General features: G+C 40.5%; 1 protein-coding gene across 1 annotated transcript in view; it reads right to left on the bottom strand.

Moving 5' to 3' along the window:
• Nucleotides 1-19,896, bottom strand: part of adam19a (ADAM metallopeptidase domain 19a) — a 193,090-nt gene that overhangs the window by 145,693 nt on the left and 27,501 nt on the right. Inside the window, exon 2 of the mRNA XM_051428536.1 lies at nucleotides 14,792-14,871. Within this exon, the coding sequence (XP_051284496.1) occupies nucleotides 14,792-14,871 (80 nt within the window). The remainder of the gene's footprint in view (nucleotides 1-14,791; nucleotides 14,872-19,896) is intronic.

Here is a 19,896-nt window from a genome sequence, read left to right as displayed (position 1 = left end):
AACTGCTAGTTGGGCGGTGCTTGGTTTAGGGTCTGCAGTGTTTAACATGGTGGAGGATCCCTTTCTCTATCGGACACTGAAACACTGCACAGAGGATTCTACTTCATCTGCAGCATGACGCTGCACTGCGATCCAGCAAAAGGTGAGCCAGGTTGAACTTCTTTCCTGGATGACCATGCATTTATTTGCCAGAGCCCTCTATACTGGTATCCCTGCTGCGACAATGAAGAGCACTCTTTCAACTGAAAGAGCAGGTCGTGTTTTTGCTCCCTAGGCTAAAGTCAGTCTGAATAAAACCTGAAGCGATCCATCAAACACTTTATTTAAGACAGCTACCAATACATTTTTTATAATAATAATAATAATAATAATAATAATAATAATAATAATACATTTTATTTAAAAAGCGCTTTTCTGAATACTCAAAGACACTGTACATGTTGTGAGCAACATCTCAATCTCACGGAGGTCTTCATCAGCCTATGCCAAATTTTTCCCATGACAAATTCTTTGTTCCTTAACAAGTTACCCTGAGAACTACTGTAATTGCCAGACTTTTTTTTCTGGTGCAACCCTTAATCCAACCTGCCACCTTTGCACAATTCTAATGGCAGTATTTCTGGGAAAATGGCTGGATATTCATTGTGCCCAAAGAATGGATCTTTCCTCTAATACAAATGTCAGAGCAAAATCCCCAATTGTATCACATATAAATATCAATATCTAAATACAAATTATCATACAATTGGCTGAGCATATTAATCCTCCCAAAGGGATAAAGTATACAAACCTATTTCTATCTAATGGATCCACTGCTTTTCCTCTAGCACCCTCAGGACAGAACTTTGCATTTTAGGCTCCAAGAATAATAAAATAGTATTTTGTTGGTTCCAATGCAGAGTGTAATAAAATGTTCTGCCTGTAAGGGCCGCTAGCAGAGCTTCAGACTTGAGTTGAAAAGTAAATTGTCACACAGTCATTTGTGCATCTGGCTACTGGTGTCATGTGTTTGTGTCCAGATGGAGGTTTAGTGTAGATGGTTTGCCAATTTATTGCTCAACAATAGTCATATGGGGAAGGAACCAGATGTACACTGGGAATGAGCAGTTCCAGCATTGCTTAACATCTCATTGTCAATCAGGCAGGAAAACAAACAGAGTTTCAGCACAGCTGTGTCTCCAGCAGTTGGCGACAGGAAGCACTGAGGGTCAATTCCATTTAGATTAATTTAATTCAGTACCTCCATGCAATACAAATGTAAGACTCTGAGAGACAGAAAATGTGTATTATAGACTACTGCAATCTCAGTTACAATCAATGCTCTTTAATCAGACAGAAGAAAAACAAAACAGTTAGTAAAGTAAATAGTTAACGTGATAATTGCTAGAATCTTCCTTTTTTTTAAATCTAATTTGCATCTTTCATACCAGGAGCTCACTGCTATTCTGCTTTTGTATTTTGATCAGCTGTCAATCAAACAGTGTAGGCAGCACTGGGATGTTTTCTCCCTTTGATTCTCTGTTTGAGTTTGTTTTGGTGAGTGGCACACTGAGTTGTCTGTTCTTCCCCTGAACAGACCTCTCTAATGGCGGACATTTTCATTTGTCAAACACAGGTGTAACTAGTAGAATTAATAATGTCTTCATTACATTTAGCTATGCCAGTGGTACTGGTACCGTGGTCACTGGACTGCTTTGTTGCTACACCTACAGTAAATGGAATATTGTCTCTGCAATGACAAGTCCAAATGTCTACAAAGGATTTCCCTCGGGATAAATAAAGTATCTATCTATCTATCTATCTATCTATCTATCTATCTATCTATCTTTTCCTGACACAAACTAAGGAAAAGGAGGTAACTCAACAATGGCGACCTGGATCACACCTACATTATCTGCCAAAAGCGAGATAATCTTGTAAATGTAGAATTATAAATAAATTATCAATGTAGTTTTTAATTTATAACAAAAGCCTGTTTCAAGACCAACTCAAACAATACATTTTACAAAGAAAAGCATTTACACTCCACCTCATCTGTTAAACAAATGAGATCCAAAGCAGATGGTACTTAAACACAATACACACAGTACCAGAAAGATAGTTGTTAGTTGGTTGATACAGTTAGTAGTAGTAGTATTGACTTTCATTATACAAGAATTTGTCCGTTTTCTCTTTGGTGCTTATGGGCAAAATATTAAATAGTGAGAATTCGCTCTATGAACTGCATGCATACAGTTTTCACAAGCTAATCTGGCTTTGCTGTTTATACAGAAGCTGTTTTGTGACCAAATAATTAGTACTGTAACTAGTCCTAATTGCTAATGCTTTTTTACATTCAATATGCGACAGAACAGTTGTGCTTAGCTAACATAAGGCTATGCTATTTTTCTGTGTGTCGTTGGTAAAGTTGGCAATGGTGGAATAAACAAAACACTCTTGATACTGTGGTATTTTTTATTTCAACTGCAGTCATGGTCAGGATTTGGTAAAAATCATACAGAATTTGAGAGAGGTAATGCCTTAAAATTCTTAGAAAAAAAAAAACATTTATGAGGCCATTGCTCCCACATGACCCCCAAAAGTTTCAGTGATTAGGTTAGAAACGGTTCAGTGAGAGCAGCACTAATCAGTTTTTGGGGAGACAGAACTCTGCAGCAAGCTGAATATCACACGTTTGATATATCATGACCTTATAAAGTTTATATGGCAAATGTCTCAGTAAGCAGCTGCTTATTTACACTTTTGTCTGACACAGAGTAACACAATCAATCATTTGGAGCCATGGTGGTGTCCACCTGATGAATGGAACTCCAATATTCAATGTCCTTTTAGCGCTGGTTTCTTCTTTGCCAACCTCTGAGAAAAATATCTAGCACTTTAGTCTTAATGTTCAACTTTCTACACCAGCTACTGTGGTCGCTAACGTGAGGTCCATCCATAGTTGACACAAACATGACTCCAAATGAATGTTAGTGTATAGGGCATTAGCTTATCTGTTGTTTCATGCTATTGTTGGGGATTTTAATGTTCATGTGTGTTGTCCTGATAAGCCAATGGTAAAAGGGTTTTTTAAACCTCTTTGATTCTTTTAATCTTGTGCAATCTGTGTCTGGTCCCACACAAGAACACGGACACACACTTGATCTTGTCTTATCATATGGTTTGCCTGTTTTTAACCTAGAGATTTGTGACGCAGCTGCTTGCCTGTCATACAGTTAAACCTCGCGCTGCTGCTCGGCGCTGTTGCATTATTAACCCTTCCACTGCTGTTCAGTTCTCGGTTGCTTTAAGTCAGAACTCCATCTTTCCTGAGTCTGTGTGCAATACAGAGGAGCTGAGCTCATGGTTTCACTCCACCTGCCAAACTGTTTTAGACACTGTGGCTCCATTAAAATCCAGGCAGCCTAAAACTAACAACTGTAGCCCTGGCTAAATGACACGACTCATGCGGTCAGACGTGAGTGCCGTAGAGCTTAGCGCAAGTGTAAGAAGGACAAACTGCAGGTGTCTTTTCAAATGTTAAGGGACTGCTGGCGTCATTATCAAAAAACTGTGAAAGATGCTAAAAGAAAACATTTCTCGGATATTATCCTGTCAAACTGTCGCAAGCCTCGTGTCTTGTTTAACACTACTGACTCACTTCTGAATGCCCCACAGACTGCCTGTATGGAGGCGTCCCCTGCTGTGTGTGAAAACTTCCTTCACTTTTTTATTGATAAGGTCCTAGAGGTTTTCCAATCCGGTTTTAAAACCCTGCACAGCACCGAATCAGCTCTCTTAAGAGTTTTTAATGATATCTTTTTAGCTACTGACTGGTGACTGTGTTATCCTTGTGCTTTTAGATTTAACTGCTGCATTTGACACAGTGGATCATGAAATATTGATCTCACATGTGAAGCAGTGGGTGGGCATCAGGGGCATAGCACTGGAGTGGTTCAGGTCGTACTTGGCTGATCGAACTTTCTGTGTCAGCCAAGGTGACTCTGTATCCTCCTCTGCTTCTCTCTCATTTGGGGTCCCACAGGGCTCAGTTCTTGGCCCTCTCATTTTCTCTCTCTATTTGTTCCCACTTGGTTCCATACTTACGAAGCACGGCTTTTCATTCCACTGTTATGCAGACGACAGTCAGATTTATGTGCCTCTTAAAAAGAAAAATGAATACTCTGTCAGACTGCTACTTAAGTGCTTCAACGACATAAAGGCCTGGATGGCTCTGAACTTTTTAAATTTCAATGATGGAAAAAATACGGAAGTGATGGTTTTTGGTGGCACAACTGGGACCCCCCCCCTGTAGATCTGGGTTTCTTGGCCCAGTATATTCAACCTAGCATCACAAATCTAGGGGTTAAAGTGGACCCTGAGCTTAAGTTTGACAGTCAGATCAAGGCTGTTGTCAAATCAAGCTTTTTCCATTTGAGGCAGCTGGCCAAAATAAAGCCAATTCTATCAAGGCAGCACTTTGAGACGGTATTCGACGCCTTTGTTACCACTCGGCTGGATTACTGTAATGCACTGTGTGTGGGGATTAGTGGGTCCTCCATCGCCCGTCTCCAGATGGTACAGAATGCTGCTGCCGTCTTTAACGGCACACATAAACATGAGCACATTTCCCCCATTTTAGCCTCACTCCACTGGCTGCCTATTCAATTTAGGATCCATTTTAAAATTCTTTTATTTGCTTTTAAATCCCTGAATGGTCTTGCCCCCCCTACCTCTCGAGCTCACACCCCTATATACCCGTCCGCCCCCTCAGGTCAGATGATCAGCTGCTCCTGGTGTGCCTAAAACTAAGTGGAAGCTCAGAGGGGACCGTGCCTTGCTGTGTCTGCTCCTAAATTATGGAATGATCTGCCTCTGCACGTTAAACAGGCCTCTTCTCTGTCTGTTTTTAAAACCCGTCTTAAAACTCATCTCTTCTCTGTGGCCTTTGACACCTAGTAAGATGTCGACTATATTTACTTGATTTAATTTCTTATTTTGATTGCTTTTTATTGCGTATATTATTTTTACTCATGTTTTATATGTCTTTTCATTTTATTGTTGTATTTTATATGTAATTTTGCACCTCATGTGAGCTGTTATGTCTTTTATTTATGATGTCTTATTTATTCTCCTGTACAGCACTTTGGTCAACTTTGGTTGTTTTAAAGTGCTTAACAAATAAAGTTGGATTGGATTGGATAGGCAGGTAGTTTACAGTCTGTCAGAGCTTTTTAGCTTGAAACAGGGTGAAAGAAAACCAAAGCAGAAAAATGAGAAGCTGGAAAATAAACTATGAGCTTAGAAAGTAAAAGAAAGTATAAATGCAGAGCTAGGTGATCACTGTCTCAGACTCACTATGAGCAACACACATTTCACAAAAGTAATTTGTTCAAATAAAAATATTGATTATTGCACCTTTAAGGTACAGTTTAAGTCATAAATTGTTTGCTGAGATTTTACCCCGGCCCGGTACTTATTGCCCCAGGTCATAAGACTGCACTTTAAGTCAAGATGTGCAGCTCAATAATAAAGAAAAACATGAAATACACCTTCAGCATGCATTTTAAACTGGATATTGCAAGTGAATTTATATTTAATCAACCCACAACTATAATTTACCTTTTAATGCAGAGCTGCAGCTGCACAAGTATTCATGATAGGGCAGTAATGAAATTTTTACATTTCCTCATGCAATACTGGACACTTTTATATAGCATGAATAGATAACACAATAATCAATTATCTGCTGTGTTATTCAAGCAACAGCAGGAATCCTTTTGATCGGGTTGTGCAGTGAAGACTTCCATTGTCGTCGGAGGTTCTTCAAAATGTTAAGCCACCGAAGAATCAAACAATAGTCCACCCTCCCTGACATGAGCGGTAAATTAATTTAGATTTGTATAACACAATCTGGTTCTTTGAAGTGCTGCAGACTTTTGCTTTTTTTTTTTTTTTTCTAGAAATGTAATTCCTCCCCCTGAATATTTTCCAGTGCTCTTCCGCCCCCACACAGCCTACATTATTGTGCTGCAACATTTCAAATTAAGACTGACAGCTTGGATTTGCTTGCAGAAGTGACAGTTTCAATTTTGTCTGGTTTGTAGAATGCCAAGATTGGGACAATATCTGGATTTAGGAGGGGAAAAAAAACACACAACAGACACACACACATCCTGCCTGAACTCAGATGATACAGGGAGAGGGAAAGAGAGGGGTGGTAGAAAGTGATGAAAGCTCACTGCTGACACTTCCATGCTTCTGCTTTCCTTCCTTCCTTCCTTCCTTCCTTCCTTCCTTCCTACCTCCCTCTTATTTTAAAAGTGAAAAGGGTCCATAAATGGAGCTCCTAGGCCAATATTAATACTACGACTGCCCCCGAAAACTCAATGATTTAAATCATCAGTCCAGAAGACCTTGAGCAGGCTTTTCTTTTCTGACTGTGTAGAAACCTTTTGTTTTCATATCAAAAATTGCATGTTTCCACTGCAGGAACTCCTGATAGGAGTTTAGTGTACAGCCAAATCCAATTCTACTGACAAAATTCTGAGTCATGTACAGCACTAACTAGTACACGCGCTTTAACAACCTAACTTTACACCTCCACTCTTGTGGTTTTAGTGTTTCCACCAGAACCTGGCTGCAGGGATTTGCTCCAACTCAGCCACAAGACCATTAGTAAGGTCCAATACTGGTTTTGGGTGAAGGTCTGGCTCACAGTTGGAGTTCCAGTTTATCCCAAAGTTGAAGGATGGGGGTTGAGGTCAGGGCTTTGTGCAGGCCAGTCAAGGTCTTCCACACCAAACTGGGAAAACCCGAAACAAACACAAACTTTTGGAAAAACACTGTTCTGTCTAAAATACCATTGTATGCCGGATCATTAAGACTTCCCTTCATAGGAACTAAGGGGCCTAAACCAAAAGCACACAGAGCTATATGTAGAGGTTTGTGCATTTATTTTGGGCCTCTGGCTTTCAGTGGAGTTATGAGGTTTGTACAAATACAAGTAAAATTAAGGGTTGTATTTGTTGATTAATCTGTCAAACTGATCACCACAAAAAAATATATATAAAAGGGTAAAGACAAATATCTCAAAGCCTAGACGAATGAAACTAAAAGCACTGGTATGGCTAGATACCACTAGGTTGTGTAATGTGGGTGAACCAACCCTTTAAGGGGTAAAGATACAAAGTAAAAAGGAGACCTCGCTGGTGGAAAATAAGAGAAACAGCTGGAGTTTCTGCTGACTTTTGGAATCTGAGTAGAAGTATACACTGTCTTACACGGTTGGTGCATGTTGTGACAGCAGATTTCTGTACTATCAGACAGGGAACACATCCACTGGCTGTCTGTGGCTGATAGACACTGACAAAATATTCCAGCAGTCAAATGTATGTAAAAACAGCAATTTAAAGATCGAGCCCTATATTATGTATTATATATAATACGCCCTTAACTTCAAGTGTCCCATGCAGGACTGTGGCTACCATTGAGGACACTGGGGTTTCTGTGTTTTGGGGGAGAATTTGGAGTGGCTTTGGAACAATACAACAAATTTCCACAAGAAATGTATTTCTGACAGTGTGCAGAAAGATTTAGAAACCTAATTTGACCATCGTATTGGAAACTGTAATGCCTTACTTTAGGCGTCTGTAGTTTCCCAATAATTTCTAGGAAGTTTCCAGGAAATAACTGTTTAACCTGATACTAATTATATGAACAGGAAAAGAAAAAAATAGGGTATAGTTAGTTAGATTTCCCTTGGAAGAACTCCAACTCAAATAATTGAACTGGTGGGTTGGGTAAGAGGGTGAGGGGTGACCGTGATGGTAGAAATTCCTGGCTACAGCCATAATCTTGTGATGTTTTTTCAGGGGTTTTACCATCCTTAAAGAATACACTGTGGAGGAAAATAATATTTTTGAGGCCTGAAATGCTTAGATTCAAACATGCAAAGATATCAGCACCAAGTATCAATTTAAGTACATCGCTCTGAGCTGAAGCCAAACCACAGCACACAGCAGTGGGGAGGTGGGCTTGGCAGGAATACAGATTGCAGCTTATTGCTGACTTTGCGCAATACACACAAAACAGAAAGGCATGGGAGCGTACAAATGCCAGATGTACACAAAGGAAGAGGGAGGAAAAGGTGGACGTAGCAACAGTGAACAGACTGGAGCGCAGCTACTTCCTGTCAGCGACAGTCCAGGACAATGTGATGAACAGCATTCACAACAAGCAAACATGTCAGAAAAAAAAAGAAAATGGACATCTTTACACCAAAAAAACTTAATATTTTAAGTTTAACATTTTAAAAAGGTTGACACCTCGACAAACCTCCCATAAACTACATTTTCTCACCTCTGCTCCCACCTCACTAACATCTTGGGTCAGTGCCTGAGGCAGCAGTGACCGGCAGTGAGGTCAGGTCCAAACGGCGAGGAACTGTAGGATAGCAGTCCAGAATTACAGCAGCACCCCAGAGACATTTGGGGCCTCTGTCTCTCGCCTTCAATTCACCACCACTGTGTTTCTCTGACACTATTTTACACAGTACCACAGCTGAGCCAGCTGTTTTTTGTTTGTTCGAGGAGAGAAAAGGAAAGGTTGGGAGGCAAACTCCCAATGCGTGAGCTCTTTCTTCGCAAAATACTTCGATTAACAAAAATCTTATTAAAATAACTAACTAGTTTGTACAGAAAAAGGGTCCTTGATTTTGCTGAGATATTTTAGTTCTAATTAATCAATTGATGATTTGGTCTTTGTAAATATACTGACAGTTATTTTATATATTCCTGTTAAATTATATACTTACTACAGCAAAGACAAGCCATGTTTAGACTAACAGTACCAACTGAATTATTTCAATGAGACCAAGGGGTTGGTGGTGCAGGAGATCACAAAACAAAGGTTGGTCCAGCAAAAAGGTTGGGTCTGCCTCAAATTTTGCTGGAAATCAATGGAATCTCATCCGGCAAGCACACATTCCTGGATAGTATTTCACTGTCTCAATGAAATCCAGAGAAACACATTGCAATCAGTGTAGTCCGGTGCAATTTTTACTTTAGACAAGGCAGCAAAGATGGGAATGGTTGAAGTTGACATGCAACAACTGTCTCAGGTTTTCTTACTTCTGGTGGAAACAATTCCACTATCAGCTCTGGCGGCAGTGTCACAGTCAAAACTCGTTGTAGCCATGTCCGGTAGAATCAAGCAGTTAGGGTTAGGAGCTCAGACATCTTGAAGGTGCTCACGGTAGAGCCACTGCTCCTTCACATCAAAAAGACGCAAGCCGAATTGCCTCGGGCATCTTGTAAGGATGCCTCATGGACACCTCCGTTAAGACGGTTTACTGACACCACCAACCGGGAGGAGAACCCAGAACACAGATTACCCATCCTATCTGGCCTGGGAAACGGGGGAGGACATCAGGGCTTCTTTGCTAAGGCTACTGCCCCCACAACCAGGACCCGTAAAAGCAGCAGAATACTTTTGGTCAGAAAAGGCAACGGGTAAATAGCATGATGATGAGTCATGTCCAGACACTTCCAAGTTATACCCCTTTAAATTCCACACTTATTTGGTCATGAAAAAAGAGAAAGGTAAAGTGATGACTGAATGGAAATATCAAACCATGTACATACGGAGCAAAGGAGCAATTCCCTCAGCTATAACAGATATGGCTGACTTTCTAATCAGTGTCTCTAAGCATTTCCCACTGCAGAGAACTGGAAGAAATAGGAGGGAATGGGCAACTTATATCACAAGAGATTGAACTATTCAAAAAAGACAGCCATCTGGCCAAGATTACCAGAAACATTTTCCAAAATGCTCCGTACACCTGCTAGGGTGTATAGAAAGTGTTGACAGAAAGAACTATCTGATGTTCCTCTCTATGAAGTACACCACTTTTAGTCCACAAATCAGACTGATAGAATTATGTCCATATTGGAGAATTCAGCAGTGCCATTTACATTAAATGAAATCACATGATATCAGTGTGGTCTTTATTTACTGTAGCAAGGAGGAAAATCAAGGTGTCCAGGTTCACCAGAACCATTTTAAAAACATTAATTAATAATTATTAATATCAATTATAATTATTTATTATTTCTGAACTTGTATGCTCTTCTCAGCTTTTTTAGACAGCAATGTGGCTGGTGTACATACAAAAGGTTTCTGCCAGAATGACTGAGGTGACATACATATACTGGAAAATTTGCCAAAATCAGCAGCTTGACAACCATCTATTGAGAATGAATGTCTTAAAATGCATTTCATGAGGAAAACTGGGCTTGACAGCAAAGTCCACTGTGATGAATCATGGCCAAAAATATAAATATTCAAAATGCATTTATTTTGCCGGTAAGAATAAATATAGGTTAATAATCCAGACATTGAAGCACACAGTGTCAGGGAAATGTTTGCTGAAACATGCAGAAATGTGTGCACAAAAACTCCCGAACATGGCTCCTCTCCTCTTTGTCACTTTGCTCTTTTAAGTGGCCTTGGGTCTCTTGAATGCGCCTTTGCTCTTAACACTTATCAATCCATCCAGCTACATTTGACAGCTCAATGTGCCTTAGAACTTCCTCTACAAATGCCTCAAGGGGAGAAATGCCAGACCATACTGAAAAAATTAAGAAAAACGTTCTCTGAGGCAGTTATGTAAAATCTATCTATAATTCCGTATTATGAAACAATCCACAGATGAACCTGTCATGGTTAGGCAGTCCCCGTTAGGCAGCAGAGTGTTTGCACACATTCGGTTTGTCAGTGTCTTATCAATATATGGCTGGATACACGCCAGGGAAATACAATAACAGTAACTGATCGGTGAAATATTACAAGCATGAACTGATCAATACTAACACAGTTGTCTAATGGAAGCCTTTAGCTTTAACTGATTAAAAGGAAACTCTTAGATTTTAGTATGCTGGGTTTCATTGGGCAGCTTTGTTAAAACCATATCAGGTGAATCCTACTGGGTATTATCAGTGTGACTGTGTGATGTGCATGCAAAAGCTCCTCTGCATAAAAGCTACTGTAGACAACCCCCCCTTCCTCAGGCATGGATCCATGTGTGCGCTCTCTAATCTTGCCAGGGTGAATGTCATTGCCATCTCTTGCGCGCTCTCGAGGTGAGAGATAATCTAATCACTAGGGAGACAGAAAGTAGATGTGGGGTAGGTTGGGAGATGTCACAGAGCACTGAGAGGACTGGGAGATAAAAAACGAGGCGGTGGAGGACAGAGGCCACAGCGAATCTTTCAACTCCCCTAACAAATAATTGAAGGACATAAGGCAGAGTATGAAGCTGCAACAACAAATGGTGATAGACGGAACCTCTGACACTGGGCAGTTTCTTCTCTGGATGAGAAAATGGAAAAAGGTGAACGAAGGTGAATGCTACCCTAACAGATGTCCACTTAATGACTGTCACACCTTTACTTTTTGGACATGCAATTAGTACGATCAACCCTAATGGGAGGGGTGCGGTTGATTCCCCCATGTAGCCATATGTGTCAGAGTATCCTAGAGCAATGACACCTAACCGGGCTGTGCCAGATGGTTTGTAACACAGAAACACCTGGGAAGTCAGCGTCGGAAACTGCTTGGAAAAGGCCAAGAACTCAGATGAACCATCTGTCCGTCGCCATCTATCATGGCTGAACTTCAACCAATCAGATCAATGAACCATATACTGTAGTCAAATTCTAACCGAAGCGAGTCAGAAAACATCTTCATCGCCAAGAGTTTTGTGGCCACCATAGATTCTGCTACATGCCTTGAACGAGAGGGTGAGGCGAGGATGCTATAATCTGCAACTACACTGCTAGATGCCACTAAATCCTACACACTGGACCTTTAAGAAGGCACAGAGTTTGAAATTCAGACCCTCTGAGAAAAATTATTATTAAATGACGATGAGATGATGATGATGATGACGATGATGATAACCATTCAACCAGATGGAGGGAGGGAAGACATTATGCAAACTCTCCTCATGTAAAGGAAAAGTCTCCAACCATCGTTAATCCTCAACCTTGCTTTCTCATTGTTCATTGCATTGATCTCTACTGTACTGATGCTAACCCTCTTCATTTCCTCTAATGAGGACACCGGCCAGTCGAGTATCAATATCCACTCGTTAGCATGCCGGTTAGCATGCCAGAACTGTGGCATGCAGATGAACGTGTGGATCTGAATCCTTGTTTCTCAGCAGGGCTCCACTTTCTCATTATCGTAAGCATTAAGATGCACAAGAGGCAGTCAGATGCCTACAGTGATCACCATCAATTACATGGTGCCCGCCGGGGGAGCCGGCCTGAGCCTGTCAGCGAATCATCAACAGCATGTGTGAGGATGAAATGACAAAGGCCGAACGTGCAGCTATAGTTAGACGATTTCAGGTTTGTGCTTCAACCCAAAGCTCCAGTAATTTTCTGTCCTTCCTGTGGCAGATTTGAAATCAAATTAAATTGAAAAAAAACCAAATAAAAAATTCAATGCAAACCGAGGATTCATTAATTTAAGTGTGGCCCTAAAAGCCACAGCAGTTTCTTAGAAACTGGATCTTACTTTATTAGTTTTTTACTTTTTCTGGGGACACAGTGAATCTGCTTCACAAAGTAAAGGCAGATTCTGATTAGGCAGGAACATGAGCTGTCAGACAACCAGACTGGCTTTACACAAATCCCCAGTTTAACCTAATTATTTAAAAGCCTTAACTTAGAAGTTACACCAGAGGAGAACACACCCCATGTATTTTATAATCTTCTTTTGCACCATAAAACTACATGTGCATTGTCAATATGCAACAATTTTGGTAAGAAATTACTTATGCTCCAAGCAAAAAGGCCAAAGGTTTCACTATCTGAAACGTAAGGATTTTCTGCTTTTATATATCTTTGTAGACGGAGTATCTTTGTGTTTCAGACTGTTGGTTGACAATAAACCCAGGTTCAGCTTCAAAATTGACCATAGAGATGAATAAACAGCATATATTGGTCTCGCTATCTGAAGTATGATTTGGTTCTCTTTTTCTTGTCGAGCAGAGGGCCTCGATAAGACTGAAGGGGTCAAGCCTCAAGCTTTTCCTCTCCGAACACACCCCCAACGCTTTCTCTCTTGCAAAGGCGACCGCAGACCCAGCAGGGGCATCAGTACAACAAGGCTCAGGCCTTTCCATGCTTAGCTGGATGAATCCAGCCAATTCCATGTCAACAACAAGAGATAGCACTGACATAATGAGTTGTCAGTCCCTCAGCCCTGGACCTGAGCTGCCCAGCCACAGTTACTCATCTGCACATCTGCTACACATGCCTCAAGAATTAGGAAGGAGAAGCCAGCTATTCTGAGAGCTGACATGTGTTAGGCAGTGTAAAATGTTAAAATGAAGCTAGCAACTTTCTAAGAAAGTTATGAAAACCCAATAGATAAATTGGACAGGCTAAAACATCAGCCAGTATTATCTTATTTCAGTTATATCTTTTTCTACGTATATGCCAGACCCGGTGATCCTCTAGAGGATATTGTGTCAGTGTCGCGTTTTGCCTCACCTAGACATGAAAAGTACCAAGGTGCAGTAGCAGCAGTAGTATAAAGAGCAAAAAACATGGGACTTTCACCCAGTAGCCCACCATTCCAGTCCAATGTAAGATCTTTTCCTAAACTACTTAACTAAGTAGCTCTGTTGCCTGAACCTAACCAAACTGCGACCTCAGCAAGCTTTATTTTTTATAAAGGCAATCAATCGGTGCATATTTGTTATAAGCCTTTGTGAAACCGCCAGAATCTCAAAAAATCCTGTGATTGGAGTTTTTGGTCATACTGCCCAGCACTAGTTGGCATCAGTGCTGCTTTTGTGTTTCCTAATGCTTTCATCAGCAACATTCATCACAACTGTTTGCACACTACAACACTTACACTTGTGTTGTGCAACAAGCAACAACCCCACTATTCCAACTCGACCATTTCCAGTTTTACAAACTAAGCCTTCTACTGTAAATGTCCCGCTGTTAATCTTTCCGGAATATGCTGCGCTCAGTTGAAACTATCTGTTCTTCTGACTGTTCTTTGGAGGAAATCCTTTCCTCCTCATCATTTTTCCAAAGGGCACATAGTCTTTAATGCGCTTGTCCTCCCACCTGTCTGTGTATGTGTATGTACAGTACAGCAGTATGTATGTGTGCACCTGCAACTGCATGTGGACCAGTGAAGTGGTTGCGGACGATGAGGCCTGGTCTGTGGGCTGATTTTTTATATTTTTTTTTTTACTGAGGGCAATAAAAAGCCTCCTTATCAATAATCACACCACCGAGTCAAGTTTCCCCTCAGGATACAAGCGAAGAACCACGAGAACAGACGACCTTCACTCATCCGTTAAGCCAAATTTTAAAAAAAAAGCACCTTGCATCTAAGGTCGTCTGTGATTATTAAATATGTACGGCGGCACAGAAGCTCTGAGAGATGTTGTAATTACAAATTTGTGCCATTGTGTGCCCACATTTTCATCCGAGTACGGATGAACCCATGGCCTTTCCGCAGCTTTACATGTCAGCTCCCAGCACCAGTGAGGCTCCAGCAATAGGAAAAGGACTGTGTTGCTGGCTGTGTACAACATTTTAATCTTGTTAAATGTAATAATCACTGCAAACTCTTGAAACTTTAGAAGGCCCGATGTATCGATCTAATCATACATGCTTAAACCAATGGACAAAGGCGAGGCGGTCGGAGTGTTTAGCCGCTTTTGATGCAGCAGGGTCAGAGTGGGTGGAACAAACAGAGAAAGGCTGATGAGATATCTGACCTGTGTGGAGGCCTCTGCCTCCCTCTTGGTCCGGCCTTGAGAAAGCCACTGCGCCGCCACGGTCCTTCCCCCCCGCAGCCCTAAAGGACACAAATTAGGAAGGAGATTAACTGGATGTATGGCCGTGTGGACAGACTGCATCATTACATGTGAGGCGAGTTAATAACAGGTTAGAAAGAGCAGTGAAATCATCAGGGTCAACTTACTGCACAGTGTCCGTGAACGCTTCTGAGATACGTATGTATGTATGTATGTATGTATGTATGTATGTATGTATGTATGTATGTACGTACGTACATACATACATACATACGTATGTATGTATGTCGTTGCAAAGCTTCAGACTTGGAAGAAGTAGAAATAAACATACCAGTCAGTCAGCTACAGACAAAGTTGTTTTGAAAATCACCTGTATTACCACCTATGCTAACCAATGACCTTGGTTTCCTGTGGTTAGACACATATAACCATGTGTATACACATGACTAAGACAGAAATATGCACTGCATTATTTTCATCAGTTATGCGGCTGTACGTTCAAATCTCAATTATTATTGCACAGGCCTAATTCCAAAACCCACAGTTTTTGATACACAGATGCAGACAATATGTCAAAAACAGCCCCAAAGTCATCCCATCCCATTAACCAGTGACTGACGATATATTTGCACGGGTACATTGGCATGTGTTAGTCCCGAGTGCCCACGCTAGGGATTAGGGCTGAAACTAACAATTATTTTCCTTATCGATTAATCTGTTGGTCACTTTCTCGATTAGTTGATTTGTTGTTTTGTCCATAAAATGGTGAAAAATGTGTTTGTGTCAATGTTTCCCAAAACCCAAGGTGACGTCCTTTAATGTCTCGTTTTGTCCACAACCCAAAGATATTCAGTTTACTGCCATAGAGCAATAAAGAAAGCAGAGAATATTCACATTTGAGAAGACAAAATCAGAGAATTTGGAAATGTTTTCTTAAAAAAATGACTCAAAACGGATTATCAAAATAGTTGTAGATTCATTTAATAGTTGACAACTACAGCTGTGTGAGCTTTGAGAGTTTTTTCTTGGTTTTTATTTGGGTTAAAAAAAAAAAACATAGCGGCAAACCTCCTTGTATTGTCATATATCGATCATATAACCAAAACATATTCCAAGATATGGATAAAACAGCGCTATGAGACAGTCAAGTTGTGGTCGTACAGCTGAACAATGACCTCACTATAAAGCTCTGTAAAGCTGAGGGGAGCTGCAGATTCAGCTAATTATTCTCTGGAAGTACCAGACATACCTTTCACATTGTCATTTGACAGTGTTATTATAAAAATATATATTATCCATTGTCAGACTGTAAAAAATAGTGAATAATCTGTGCAACAGGAATTCTATATATCTTATTTAATTTACCATCTCTCCCTTTTATCATCATCTATGCTTGTGTTCTCCACATGCACATACATTTGTATGCACACTTTTTTACCAGTTCCCACTCTTTCTAACAAATCATTTCCAGGAGCAAACGGTCATATAAGCTAAGGTTATGGGCAAATTGACTGCATTAATTTGGCCAAAGCCCCTAAGAGTTCAAATCAAGTAGAATGGATTTTATTCCACAGAAACTATCACACAGTACAATGTGCATCTATTTATCACAGCAACAAGAAATGTGATCATTAACAGGCTGTATATGCATGGAGATATGAGAATGTCACTTGTAGCTCTGGAAAAAACAGACTTGATGCCGAAAAGATCACTGCTGTCAGTTCCACTTTACATCTGGTAAACCTACTTTGGAGCGTCATACAGCTTATCCTTCCAGCAGTCGATGTTCAAACAGAAAACACACCAAGGTTTACATAGGAGATCTAAAAATTCTAACATTTCTAAGATATTTGGTCATTTTAATCAATTTCCATGACTGGAAAACTAGTCTCTACATTTCCAGCACGTGTGGGAAGCCTGTTTATACATCTACATCTACAACTGTTAGACTCACTGTTGTGTCAGGTGCTGCGAGTGCAGAAAACTACATCATTCAAGTCAAATCTCCTATGACTACGCACAACAATGGCCCTTCACCAACAATCTTCATAAAAGCTAATTAAAATCTCAAAATAAATACGCCACAATCATTGGAAAACTATTTTCTCAGGTTCTGTTTCAGCGTTTATCTTGCCACTTTGATTTAAGTCAATGCACCGGTGCTGTTCTGTGGAATAATGGCTCCCATTTTCACCCAGCAAGGATCTCAACAGGATGACTAGATTAGCTCAGATGAATCATGAGCTCACTTCAAATTGACAAAAACACTTCTCGGGACGTTGAATTTAAAAGAGAGTAATTCATATACGTCGGCCCTGGCCGGCTATACATTCTGTCACAGATAGCATTGGAACATCAGCGTTTTATATTTAACAGAGTGGCAATGATCACAGCAGAACAAAGGCGGGGGTTTTAGAACTTTCATTTCAACACTGTGGAACATTTAGCTGATATCATCTTGAAAACAGAACCAGACGTCTAAAGACCTCAGTCTGTGGTTTATCAAGCATTTGAATCAAACACACAAGAAGAAGAAGACAGTGTTTTGTAATGATCTCCATGTTTACCCAATGAACAGAAACACTTTTTAAGCCAGGAGCTAACAAAGGGCATCTGGGAAACGAGGAGAACAAACTGTCTGAGTTTACTTTCCCAAAGCCAATGAAGAGAATCAATAATCAGCTTGGACTACAAAAACGGTTATTTACCCATCAGCACGAGGACAGCGGTAGTAGCATGTGTGTTGTAAATGTCTTCATTATTTCTCCCTGGAAGAGTGTATCCTCCCATCTCCCAACTTCTGACGTCCACACAGGACCCAATCAACCCGCCCAGAGCAGCTAATGACTCACAGAAACATGGGAATGATCTGCGCTCTGCACGACACTGATGGTGAAATGAATGATTGTGACTGCAGGCTGTCAGGTACTTGAGAGATACTGCGGGGGGGGGTCAACAACATGATGAAGGTTTGATCATGTACCCAAATAGCACAAAGAGTGTTGATCAGAGAGATAATCGCTACTATGAAACAAGGAATTGTTTCCAAACCAGATAAAGACATGCTGGCATAGGGTAAGAGACTAAAGACAGGAGTGCTGACATACAGTCAGGTCAGTGTCAGACTGATTCTATTTATTGCATAGGTTCAGTTAATTACAAAGCTTTTATTAGATAACAACCCCTTCAACATCACTGAACGTGGGTTTCTTTTAATCTCTCACTCTCTTTGTTAGCAAAAGTCATTGTATTAGACACTTTGCTAGTGTTGGTTCTTTGAATGTCATTCTTGAGTTTTAGTTCTTTAAAAGGTCCAGTGTGTAACATTTAGGAGGATCTATAGGCAGGAATGGGATATAATATTCATAGGTACGTTTTCATTATAAGAATCGTTGGGTTTTTGTTACCTTAGACTGAGCAATTTTTATCTACAGAGGCCACCATGTGTCTACAGGAGCCCAGAAGGAACAAATCACACTGGCTTTAGATTGGGGTGTTCATGTTTTTTGCATGTTTCATGCCCACTGTAGTTTGGCACTTAATCCTACACACTGCACCATTAAGTGTTGATTAAACATGAATCTGAAACATTAATATAACAGCTGTAGCTGCTAAATCTGACAAACCTTATTTTTCAGAAGCTTCTTCAGCCAAATTCCATCAGTACCAGCTAAAAATAGGAAGCCACTAGCTGAATGTTTGCTCTTTGCTAATGATACGAGAATTAGTGTAGTTAAGCAAATCCAGGCATTTTGCCAACCTCAGTGTCTGGACACACTCTCACTTGAGGTGAGCCCAAATCATTCTTCACATTCACACACAAATTTTCACTTGATTCACACTGTGGTGAAAGACAGCAGAGCTGCAAAACGAGCAGGTTGAGGTGGATAGAACAAGAACTTAAGTTTACAGAGCCATTCAAATATACCTGGATCAGCCCTGATACCGATGCTTACGATCAGCTTGGAACATCTTACCATTTTTCTTCAGTAAAAGTGTTGAAGCTGCAGTAGGTAACTTTTTTCAAAGTTTTTGTTATTATTGCTGACATTTTCACTGTGTTCTGACATCCATCTGTGAAAAAAAGAATCTGCAGATATGTGAAAAAAACAAATCAAATTCCTCTGGCTCCTCCTAGTGCTCCTAATGGTAGATGGTAGGTTGCAAGAATCCACCGGGCCTGAACGAAAACAACCAATAAAAGATGTAAAGACGGTTTGGGCTGGAGAATTGTTAGACAGTTAATTATAGAGTCTCATTTCCAGGGTCCCAAAGTGTCTGTATTTGAGGACCTGGGATTGAGGACCTAGGAATGAGTACCCCTCCCCATCTTTCTTGCATCTGATTGGTTGTTTTTGTTCAGGCCCGGTGGATTCTTGCAAATACCATTAGGAACACTAGGAGGAACCTGATTTTTTCACAGATTATCTGTCTCATGTACTACTGTCAGGATGTAGTGAAAGTTTCAGTGATTATGGTAGGTAAATATATATTAAAAGGTAGGTATAAAATTACCTACTGCAGCTTTAAGTTTGAAATATGTTCCATTCAAAAGCAGATTCAACACTGGATTCAAATGAAATAAACAAACCCTTATTCTATTGGTATTAAACATGCCATTACTGATGCATACATACAGTCTATATTGTTCTTACAAAGTCTTAAAGCTGGTCAGAAATAGACTATTGGTGGAAAATGTCTAGGTTTGATACAATTAAGTGGCCGTGAGAATCAATGGTGCCAAATCGTAGAACACACAACCAAACTCCCTGCTGAGCAAGACTGCTCTCTTAGCAATTTACCCTTTAAGCTAGCATCTAACTGGGCTAAGAGCCCACTGAGAAAGCCCATCACACTGCTTTAACAATAGAGCTCAGCAAGGGCGCCTCACTAGTCACCACAGGGCCTCTGCCATGTTCCTGTCACATATGCTCCTAAAAAGCGTAGAATCCCCACGGGGCCCTAAAAGGCACTTTGTCACTCTCTCTGTTTGTACAGTAATCCATTAAGCTCTCTCACTGTCAAGTGCGCTTTGTGTATTGTGCAATCTGCATAGTTAAATAAAA

The sequence above is a fragment of the Dicentrarchus labrax genome, unplaced genomic scaffold, assembly GCF_905237075.1.
Source record: "Dicentrarchus labrax unplaced genomic scaffold, dlabrax2021, whole genome shotgun sequence".
Taxonomy (NCBI): Eukaryota; Metazoa; Chordata; class Actinopteri; family Moronidae; genus Dicentrarchus; species Dicentrarchus labrax.
This window is presented reverse-complemented; position numbering and strand designations above follow the sequence as displayed.